Raw genomic sequence first — 11,931 nt, 5'->3', positions numbered from 1 at the left:
GGGCGTTCCTGCGCGTTGATGGCTGCTAGGCTCAGGGCTGCCGACTCTGCGCTTGTGGCTCTCTCATTCCCTGTCCCTGCAGCGGTCGCGAAGGTCGGGGAAGCCCGGTCCGGTGGCTGGTAAACCGAGCAGGGGAGGAGCCCGAGGGGGAGCGGGAGGAGGAGGGGGCGCAGCCCCGCCCCCGCCCCGCCCCCCGTGGCCGGAGTCCTGGCTGCAGCCGGGCGCGCTGTAGCCTGCTAGCCCGCGAGCCTGTTAGCGACGGCGGCGGCGGCGGCGGCGGCAGCAGCTTCTCCGCACAAACCCGGCGCCCCGGCCTGCGCGGCCCGCTGACCCCGGGGCCCGTGCCCCACGGGGCAGGGATGCATCATGGCCACGCTGGCTTGTCGCGTGCAGTTCTTGGACGACACCGATCCTTTCAACAGCACCAACTTCCCAGAGCCCAGCCGGCCACCGCTGTTCACATTCCGCGAGGACCTGGCTCTGGGCACCCAGTTGGCCGGGGTCCATCGGCTGCTGAGGGCGCCTCACAAGGTAAGATCCGGAGGGATAGGTAGGAGGCTGGAGACGCACCCCCTGCAGCTATGCCTGCCGGGGTGAGGGCGCTGAAGTCGGGCTGAACTGGCCGAGGCCCTAGGGACACGCGCCCAAGGGCATATGCCACCGAGGCTTAGGCAAAGGGGCCAGGAGCACCCAGAAGCTAGCGCACGACTCTCTGTGGCTGGCGGGAAGGACAGCTCTATGCCCCAGTGCAGATCTTAGGGCGAGCGGGGCCCAGCAGGTGCCATGCCGGCCGGAGGCGGGTTGCATTAGGATCTCCGTGGCCTCTCCGTTAGCTCGGCCTGGTGGGCGGGGTGCAGCTTGGTCGCCCGGGCGATCGGCCTGGGTACCCCGCCTGGCCCAGAGCCGAGCGCGGAAAGAGCCCTGGGGACTGCGGAACCCGGTTTTCTTGAAGAGAGCCCTGAAAGATGCCGGGGTCAGAAGCTCTGTTGGGCCTCCCTGGCACTGTGGGCGGCTGGGCGACCCTTGCGACAAAGCACGCTTTCCGGGAACACCTCCCCCTCTTCCCTCTGGGAAGGGGCGCGCACTGCGATAGCTAGCGTTCACACTATCCCGTTTTTTCTTTTTTTTCTTCCGAGGAGCAGGTGGCCTCAGGAACCTTGGAGAAGCAGCCCCTGTGGGAGGAAGGGCGGGGGCGCGGGCAAGGGGCGCACAAAGCCTCGGCCCAGGAGCCCCAAGTGAGTGTCCCCTGGGAAGAATGGCGTCTCAGTCCACCCGTTAGAGTTTTCTTTTCATGTCTTTTCTTTCTTTTTTAACCCTTTGAAGGAGGCCAGGCGTCTTGCAAAGTGATTGTGAAGAGCCAGGCATTGGAAGCTAATCATTTAGCTCCCCGGGAAAACCTTTCCTCCCGCTTACACAGACTGACTGACTGCACCTTGAACGGTTTCCCTCCTTGATGTATTTTCTGTTTAGGTCCACATCAAAGTTTTGAGTTAAGTAATTCCTTGAGAATCAACATGGACAAACATTTGGGAGAGAGAACTCTTAATCTCAAGAGCAAAAGTGATTTTCGAAAAATCCTTGGGCTTTCGGTTAAGATGCCCACTTGTTTTGAAAGGAAAGTAGGAGGCCGTGCAAATGTTTGGTAGTGGTGCCCTCTTGCTCCGTGCTCCGTCCCTCCCACTAGTAACTAACCCGTTTGTTTTGAATGAGGATTGGGGCAGATCCCTCTCATTCCTTCCGTACTGGTGCGGAGTGGCTAGATTCTTAGATTCTTTCTGATCATGGAGCACCATACCCAGAGAGACAGAGGCTTAAGAATCGCTTTAGTAAGTTCCTGCCCCATCTTCAGCAGTGGATTCAGTTAAAAGTTTTTTACAGTGTCTTCTACTTCATGGTTATTCCATTCATCACGGTCTCAGATTACAGTGATCTTTTGTCGAAACCACAGAAGCCTCATAATTGTGGCCCTGTGACCTTGAAGTGGTTTCCTTGGATCTCAAACCCTATATCCATGGGTTGACCTTTCAGGCTCCCAACTCAAGTATGTTTTTATGTTCCCATAGTCTTGATCTAGTGTTCCTGGTAGGGCAGGAAATCCTGATGCTCCTCACTTCCCCCTTTTCCCCCCTACCAGAAGCTGTTAGTACAGCAGCCTCCCCAAACTTCCCAAGGTATCCTTGTGAAACAAACACAAGAAGAGGTTTTAGAGAAAACCATTAGCTACCCAGGCTCAGTCTTAGGAATCTTCTGGCTAAAGGCACCAGCAGTATTTTCATTTGCTTTTGTACACTGAAAGTCTTAGCACTCAGGAGCAGAGCAGGCGGCTGACGGTTAGCCAGAGTTCCATCAAGCAGAATTCAGGGCATCTGTGTGTTTAAGTATACAGCATACATATCTTTAGGATGCTAGTTAGTTCCCAGCAACTTTGCGAACAAGATTCAGGACAGTGTCACATATCCCAGACTTATCTCGAACTAGCTCTGTATGCAAAGATACCCTGGAAGTTTTGGTCCTCCTGGCTGTGCTTCACAAGTGCCGGGATTACAGCTGTGTGCCACCACAGCCACCTTAGGCTGGAGACTGACAGGGCTTTGTGGGCGCTACGGGGCACTCTCACCACCTGAACTGGATCTCCAGCTCCTCCAGATCATCTTAGAGGAATAACCTGTGGTAGAAAGCATGCCAGTCAGGAGCACTCGGTGTCTAGTCTATGCTTCCACTGGGGCCCTAGTGAATGATCTCACTTAACACCACAGAGTTCCATCAAGTAGGACTTTTATTGTCTGTTTCAGAGGCAAAGACACAGAGGTAGAGAGCAGTTAAGTAACCTATTCTCTGCCAGCAGTAGGGAGCTGAGAGCCTAACTAGGCCTGTGTGACTGGATACCTCAATGCTGCTCTGCCCCATGAGCAGCTGTGTGGGTGAGGGCAAAAGTTCTATACTTCCTGGGCCTTCTCACCCGTTACCTGGGGAAGTTCACCCAATACAGCCACCTTTGTTCTGGGCACTTGTTGGCCTAGGGCAGTTGATGTTTCAGTATAAGGGCTTGAAGAATTCCTGGCCTGGTACAGTTCTCAGTCAGAGGTGGGGACATCATAGTCACCAACCATGCTGTGAGCAAGTAGCTGGAGGGGACAGGAGCTCACTGTCATTCCAAGCCCCTGCCACCAGCGAGTCTTGCCAGGGTTTAGGGAACAGGTTTTCTGGGGCATTTAGGGAACAAGTGCTCTGAGACAGGCCTTTGCAAGAGGGAGAGAACTCTAGGAGGTAGAAGGGGAAAGAATGAGGGTGAACTGACATATACGCACTCTCAGTGTTCTCAGCCTTGCCCTGCAGGCCACAGGCAGAGAAAAGCGTATAGGGTGTAAGGCTGGGCTTCAGGAGCTCCTGCATAAAAACAAACAGAAACAGACAAACAAGGCACCTGAGACTTTAAGGAGAGGATGGAAAGTGGCTCAGTGAAAGTACCTTCCACATAAGTGTGAACACTTGAGCTCAGTATCCCAGAACTTAAAAAAAAAAATGATGGATACAGTGGTGCATGTGTGTAATCCCAGCACTGTGTGTGTGTGTGTGTGTGTGTGTGTGTGTGTGTGTGTGTGTGAGATAAGGGGAGGAGTGTGGAATGGTGGAGACTGAAGAATCCTTGGAACTTGCTGGCTAGCCAGTCTAGCTGAATCAGTAAATTTCAGGTTCAATAAGAGATTTTGTCTCAAAAATTAAAGTGGGAGTGATTGAAGAAGATACCTGACATTAATACCTGGCCTCTACATGCACACACACACATGCACACACACACATGCACACACACATGCACACATACACATGTACACACAAATGCACACATACATACACATACACACACATGCATACATACATACAGACACATATGCACACACACGCACACATACACATGTACACACAAATGCACACACACATGCACACATGTATATACACATGCACACTCCCCATACACACAATGAAAAGAATCTAAGGGCATTTCCTCTCATTCGATAGACAAAACAGGAACTGTAAAGTTTTTGTATAAAAAGTAATATCTAATGTGCCTGTCAAAGTGACAGCTAGGACTCTGCAATGAAAAATTTGAAAATACTAACTTTATATGTATGAGTGTTTTGCTCACATGTATGTCTGTGTATTGTGTGCATTCTAGAACTGGAGTTCTGGACAGTTATGAGCTGCTATATGGGTGCTGGAAATTGAACCCAGGTCCTCTGCAAGAGCAATGAGTGCTTTTAACCACTGAGTCATCGTTCCAGCTCCCACAATTGTAATTTTTAATGACTTAGTAGTTTGATTTGGGGACATTTTCATTGTGTACTCAGGGGTAGAGTGACTGGAATGGGACAGCGAATGTGTTCTTGGTACTTCTCTGATCCAAGAACATCCTGGACCCATATCACCTCAGCAAGTTTGTGGCTACTGAGGCTGGGGACTGATGCTATTGCCGGTCCTAGCAAGTATGGACTAAGTATGGGAGTCACCTGGCCATATGAGTTTGAAATCCCCAAACTGGCTTCTGACCCGGATCTGTCTCAATGGAGCTCAGCGACTCCACATTAGTGTCTAAATGCTCTCCTCCGAGGAAGCCTGTCCATACCCATACACATCTTACTGGGCTCACCTCGAGTGTCCTCTCTAATCCTTTCTCATGACCTCTGTCTCTGTGGCTATCTGCAGAGCTTCGGGGATCCTGTCCGCAAAATAGCCAGTTGCACCCAGGATTTTGCTGCAGGCGCAAGGCCTGAATTCTCAGGCCTCCCTGAGCTGCGTGCGGACTCAGAATGTGCATGTGCCATTGATGCTTGGTAATTTCGGTACAAATTACCGCCTAAGTGTACGGGCTACAGGTTAGGCTCATTAGGCTGATAGTTGATGGGGCTCTTACTGTCTTCTGTATCTTGAGATAACTTCCTGCAGGTGACACCCTGGTGTCCCCTTTCTCTGTGTTGGAGCTAGAAGCTAAGTAGTGCTAAGATAGGGTGTGCACCATGCTGATTGACAGGTGTTACTTTTAGAACACAAATCCACCGGTATTATTGCCCTAATGAATTTCCACCTTAATCCTCTTAAGGGACACATCTGTTTGCTACATTACATTGAGATTTTTCAAAGATGAGATCATTAGTAAACTTGGCAAGTGGGTTGTGCTTTGGCATCTTAGGACAACGCTGTTTAAGAATGTTCTGTGAATGGCTCCGAGTCTAAGCAGGGTTGAATCTAACCACTGCAATTAGCTCACTTGGTTGGAACCTTGCTATTGAGATTGGGATCATGGGATTGAACCCTTTATGGGTCAGCTGGCTTCGCTTCATGCATGGCCACAGACCATGTTGGTAACCCGGCCAGACACCCAGCAGGTGCTCTCATGGCTCCTTGCAAGTATCTGAGTTGGAACAGAATGACAGCCGACTTGGTGGGGGGAGGGGTTGGCCCAAGGCTTCTCTGGAATGAGCTTGTGTTGGAGACTGTCGGGTAGTTAAATGTGTCATTTATCTGTGTCCCCAGCAACTGTGGCAGGTGGACACATAAGGTTCCTCCAGTGAACGCATAAGGAAACTGAGTCATAGATAGGTACGCAGGTTGTTTAAGGTCTTGCTGCTTTAAGTGAAGGAGCTGGGATTTAAGGTCGAGCCTTTTTTTACTCTGAAGCCTGTAGCCAACTGTGTCCATTATTAGAAAACCATCAGAGCACGTGCTGCTGTTCCCCCCACAAGGGCGGGGCAAGGCTGCTGCTCTCCCACGGGGGCGGGGCACGTGCTGCGGCTGCCCATGGGGGCGGGGCGGGGCAGGGCTGCCTGCCACTGGGCTGTGACTTCCATCGCCCTGCTCTAGTGAGTCCTCCTACTGTTGATACTCTGTGGGGCCTGTGCCTTTTGTCCTTGGAGTCCAAGCCCGGTCCCTCAGCAAAACACTGGCCTGCCTTCGCCCTCCCCCACACGGGACTGTGAAATGTTACTTCTTACTGGTGGCAGCTTTAAACTGATTAACATGCCAGGTCAACTCAGGAATGCCCTTCCCCCACCTTCTTTTCTTTTCCTTGGGTTCTCTTTAGTGGTGAAACTTTCCAACCTCATGGGACTTGGCTTTCTTCAGCCAGAGGCAGCTACTGTTCCTGGTGGCCTCCAAACGTCACCTGCTGTTCCCCTGACTTCTGTGGCTGACCTAGGAATACCCCTGTTTGAAAACAACATTTATTTATTTATTTATTTATTTATTTATTTATTTATTTATTTATTTATTTATTTATTGGTCCATTTGCGGTGTTAGGTTTGACATTCATACATTTTTGGGTTGGGGAGACTGAAGTAAAAGAGAAAGGGAGGCAAATATTAAATCATAGCAAAATGTTAAGCCTCGCCTGTGACAGGGATGCCATCAGCAAAATGGAGGACAGTACTATTTCCCCATCAAATAAATTGCAAAGAAAGAGAGAAGACACGAAGAAACGAAATATAAAGAAGTCGAGAGATACACTAGCCAATATAAGGCTCTTAACTGTAGGCTGAGTCAAACAAATGCATTGTGAATAACTATTTAACGTTAGTGGGGAAAATCCAACATGACTGGCTGGTTGGTGGTGTACATGACTAACTCTGAAAATTACGTATTTACTTACCTATTTCGTGTGGGTGTGTACCTGTGTGCGTACAAGTAACACGGCACGTGTGTGGAGGTCAGAGCCAGCTTTCAAGAGTTGGTTCTCTCCTTCAACCGTGTGGATCCCAGGTTGGCAGATTTAGCCGTTAGGCATCTTTTCTGGCCTCACATGACTAACTTGAAGGTGAGGGAAAAGTGTGCTTCTGGTTTGAAATGAGAATTTGTGTTGTTCACAGATATGTTCTGAACTATTTACAGTCCGGATTATAAAAGGACTGGAATTTGCTTCAGGATGATCTAAGACTGAGAGGCAGGTAGGCAGGTCAGTGTCCAGATGGGACCAGGTAGATCATGTTTAAACTGGAATTGAGGATGTAGACGAGGGTCTGATAGTATTTCTTACACTTTTACATCTTTTTTTTTTTTTTTTTTTGTAAAGAGATGAACCTTCTGGGATCAGAGCGCTGTCATTAGCCATGCTGTTCCCTGAGCATGTGCAGTATGGCCAAGTGAAGTGTTTGTTTCCCACAGTTACGTCTCACTGTATAGCCCTGGCTGGACTTTAACATGTAGTCTTCACCCGTCTGTGCTGATGCCGAGATTTCAGGCCTGTGGCCCCATGCCTAGCCTCCGATTATAATTATTTCTTCCCACCCTGTCAGGTCGCCTTAGGATTTTACGAAGGCATCATTTCTGTTTGTGTTTGGATTGTCTTTCTGGCCTCAGCTACCGTGATGATGTCGGCAAGTACCTGCTCCATCACCTGCTATCAGGGAGGGATGCCTCTGACTTCTAGGATAGGTTCCTACATTTTAACCGCTAAGTAAGACGTGATTACGGCTGAAATAAAGGACGCCTTATATAAAGGTAGACCAGCCTCTCACTGCTGCTGAAGCCTGTGGCCTGCCTGCTGGCCACAGCGGGGCTTGGTTTCAAGTGAGACCCTGCCACTTCCTTCATTTTGGTTCCAAAGAGCACCTTGGGGTATAACAAATGTCAGGGTTATTTTAACCAGAGAAAATGGAAGTGTGCGTATTTCTAATATTACCTTTAACTTCGTTTTTATGAGCAGATGAAAACATTTGTGGGCTAACTATCAAAGAGGGGATAAGATGGACCATTTTGGAAGGAAAAATAAGAATCAATTACCAATGGGAAGGAATACATTTTCAGAAGTTTCAGAATTGTAGGGACAGTAACAAATGGGGTCTACATTGTGTCTGTTTATAGCCCCGGGCTCCTCACTTCCTCTGGTTCAGTCTATGTGAGCCTTACTTTCTTTCCTGTTTCTGTGCCCAGGTTACATATGTGCCCTCCATTCGAGGCTTCCACAATGCCCTTTTAGCAGTTGTAATTTAGAAATCAAAATGTTAGACTCCAAGGGGAAATGTTTAAGGACTAATATTAGGAAAACCACCTTAAACTGTTTGAACAAATTAAACATAAGAAAACAACGATAAAGAGCAGTTCCTCTAGGCTTGTCAGAAAGGAAGCGAATTCATTTCTCAAGCTTATCACCGAATACCGTTTTGCATTCTTGAAACAGAAATAACCAAGAAGGATGCTTCCCTGGTGCTCATAGGGTTGTTCTGCATCACTGCACGCTGATATTCTCTGAGGGATGGGAACGAAAGGTGGAATGGAGTCTAAAGCAGGAGAGTTATGGGATAAACCCAGGGTGTTTTCAAAAGACATGTTTAATTAAGAAATTGTATGTGTGCATGCGTACACATGGAAATCAGTGTAGACCAGAAAATGACATCTGACATCTTGGGGCTGGAGTTAGAAGCGGTTGTGAGCCACTCCGTGTAGGTATTGGGAACTGAACTCATGAGCAAGCACTGTCAGCCATTGAGACATCTCTCTGGCCTCACCAAGGCACCTTCTACCCATTGAGCAGATGCACAGGGCAGTTTAGGCTTTGTAGCAAATGATCGATAGATGTATTGGTTCCTTTTATTGTTGCTGTAACTAAAGACCCAAACCAAACCAAAACCCAAAACAACAAAAAGTCCCCAACAACCCCTCTTCCCAACCCCCAAAACATGAAACTAAACAAACAAACAAACAAAATCCAACCAACCAAAACAACAACAAAAACAAAACAACCATAAACCCCACAAAACCCAAACCAAACCACCAATGGCAACTTATGGGAATAAGAGGTTACTTTGCCTTACGGCCCAGGTTTTACAGGTCTATCATGGTGAAGAAGGTGGGCCGAGAGAGGCTGCTCCTATCTGTGGTGGAGTCTGCTTACTCATGTCTTGGTGGATCAGGAAGCAGAGAGGGGGCCTGGCTGTCTCCTTTTTCTCTTCTTTTTGATGTAGTGCAGATTCTTCTACCCAGGGAGAGCCTTGCCCCATCCAGTGTGGGTCTCTCTTAGTTAATCTTCTACACTAGTCCTGGTTTTGAGTAAGGGAGTTTTCCCCTCTGTTCTGTAATCACCTGTGAACTTGTTTTAGCTATGACTTAAGGTCATCTTTTCCCAGCCTGAATTGGTCACAAGGGTGAGTCCGGTGTCAGTGGGGACAATCCATGACTCATACACATGAGCATTCAGTAGCGTTGGCTTTGAAACAGCTGGCACACTTTTTTCCTTTCCTTTTCTTCTCCATTTCTCTTTCTTGTTTTTCCTCCGCTGTTCTTAAATGGCAGCAAAATACAATAATAATAGCTCTCCACCCTGCACAGTCTGGCTTTTATCCCTTGTGGACAGTGACAGACTTCTTTAGGGGAGTCATTGCCCCATGGCAGTTTGAAGGACAGGGGATGGATGTTGTAGGAAAGCAGTGTGGATGGCTCACTTAGACTGTCCGTTTGATTGGATTATGGAGCACCTGAGGGATTAGTATGAGAGCCAGCAGTCTCACACTCCTGCTGCTGCCACCGAAGATCCTGTTGTCCCTACTACGACAGACGACAGACTGTGAGCACAAGGCAACCCTTACCTTTTCCATTACTTCGTGCCAGGTGTTTGTCTACAACATAGAAAAACCCCAATATAAAGGGTTGGGAGGGTGTGGTGTGCCCAGGCCAGTGAGAATGGAACACACTGTCAACCCAGCCTCAGGACTGGTCACTCCTTGGGACTTGGGACATGCTTCTGTCTCCCACTGTCTTGTCTTTCTATACTGTCTGATGACAGCCCTGTGCTCTGTGTGGTCTTTTGTGTTAGGTTTTGATGTCAGGCAAAGTGGAGGCTTCCTCCTGGCCTTGGAGTAGCCATGAATAAGCAAAGAAGAAAAGGCCAGAGAGAATCAGATATGTTCCACTTAACAAGAATACAAGGGGCTCATATGATCTTCTCCTGAGGAAAGAGGTGTTTAAAAATGAAGGTCAGGGTACTTATTTCCTCTGCATCCAGAAGCCCTTTGTTACTCAAAAGCCCTTGAGTGGCCAGTCCACTGCTTCAAGGGGCTGAGTATTTTCTCGTGTGTGTGTGTGTGTGTGTGTGTGTGTGTGTGTGTGTGTGTGTGTGTGTTGCGTATGCCTGCACATGCTTTGTATCCTCATCATTACACTATAGATCTATATAGCTGTGAATCGGAACTGTGTTTGTGAACTCACGTGTTTGTAGAGAGGTTATACTGGCCAAGTTAGAGCTCTCGAGAAAAGAATCAAGGAGGGGATCCAGTCCTATACAACAAATAAGATACAGAGTGGGCATGTGTCTAGGCTTGGAGACAGCAGAAAACTGTAATAGGAAAAAAAATGCTAATCACTGTTCTCATCACCCAAGGGGACTGTGGCTAACACTTTAACATCTCCCTGTAACTCGAACATCCACGAACACAAAGTATAAAAATATATCTGAGCATGTGCTAAGTCATCAGATATGTTTTAGGCACGTACTCTTTAATGTCAGCATGGTAACCTAGTCGGTTCCTGAACCATGATCCATGTAATGAGTGCTCCCTGACCATGAGGGAGAGCACTCCATTTCCTGTAATGTTTAACTCGACCCAAACTTGTGCATGCATGCAGGAATGAACCACTGAACATTGAGGTAGTTGGCAATAAAGAAACAACAAGTAATTCTATAATACATTTACTTACAGAGAAACAAATATATGTGCTTGGATCTGTTTATTTCCTTAATTGAATTCCTAGATGAGTCGAAGGAGCAAGATGTCATCTTCGAGGGAGGAAATTCTGCACTGTAGGCAGTGGAGGTGGTTGGAAAAGTGGTCTCTGAGTCAGGGTGGAGATGGTAGTGTGACGGGCAAGCTGTGAGGCTCGGGGACAGATTGCCCTCCTTTGCTCCCAGCTGTTGCGTCACCTCCGAGAAGGGCACAGAATGACTGATAGAAGCCTGAATAAATGATGTGTGTACCCCACTGCTCCCCCCTATTCAAAGGACACCATTGTGCCAGGTGGTCTTCTCAGCTGTGCACTGAACACTGCCAAGGACTCTCTAGTTCTTACTTCGATCCGTGTCTATGTCTCCCACCAAGGTTCAAAGCCCAGCAGAAAGACCCATACCTGAACTCTCTTCCTTAGAGTGCTGAGGTCCTGATATGTAATTGCCTCTAGCAAATATTTTTAATATTTGAAAGAACAATAGTAAATGGGAACAATAATATGTAAAATGCTTGTACCCGTGGTAGGTCTGTGGTCTTCATGAGCTTATATTCTCATACCTTTGTCAGATCTCTGATCTACAGACACAATTACTATATCTTATGACTTCTCAAACTGAAGCAAGTTCTCCACATTGGATTTATGCCGAGTCCTCAGACAAGGAAGTCCCACTTACACAGAAGGGTCTGTCAGGTTGGTGAGGCGAGGCCGAGTGACCCTGCAGGTGTTATTTCCTGTTGCATTTGAGCTGGTATTCTCACCACAGAGAGCCATTCAACACTGTGTGTCTCAGCAGAACTCTACTCTCTATGAATATAATATTATATTATACATCTGAAGGTGTGTCATTTTCAGTGATGGCATGATACATGCATATGTCATGACGCTGGGACTGCCCAGTGGCTTTCCTCTTTTACCCCAAGACTCATATGCAGAGGACTTTGCATGAAGGACACTTGGGAGACTCCCTGGAGGCTGCCTTTGGCCCAGGTCAGGAATTCTATGATGAAGGAGGACTCAGGCTAAAGCCCACTCTCCACAATGGATAAGCATCACTTCTTTACATCTTTCTTAATTTATTCTTCTCTCATACACAACATCCAGATCTCAGCTCCTCCTCCCTTACCCCTTCCAGCTCCCCCTTCTACTCTCCCACAAGTTTAGCCCCTATCTTCCCGTGGGAAAGAGTAGGGCTCACAAGGGCATCATAACATACAAGAAGATACA

At 48.0% G+C, this 11,931-nt stretch overlaps 1 protein-coding gene across 1 annotated transcript in view; it reads left to right on the top strand.

Moving 5' to 3' along the window:
- Positions 1 to 278: 278 nt before the first annotated feature.
- LOC116884933 (FH1/FH2 domain-containing protein 3-like) overlaps positions 279 to 11,931 on the top strand; it is a 60,503-nt gene continuing 48,850 nt past the window's right edge. The window contains exon 1 of the mRNA XM_032886147.1: positions 279 to 531. Within this exon, the coding sequence (XP_032742038.1) occupies positions 367 to 531 (165 nt within the window). The 5' untranslated portion in view covers positions 279 to 366. The remainder of the gene's footprint in view (positions 532 to 11,931) is intronic.

The sequence above is a fragment of the Rattus rattus genome, chromosome 15, assembly GCF_011064425.1.
Source record: "Rattus rattus isolate New Zealand chromosome 15, Rrattus_CSIRO_v1, whole genome shotgun sequence".
Lineage (NCBI taxonomy): Eukaryota > Metazoa > Chordata > Mammalia > Rodentia > Muridae > Rattus > Rattus rattus.
This window is presented reverse-complemented; position numbering and strand designations above follow the sequence as displayed.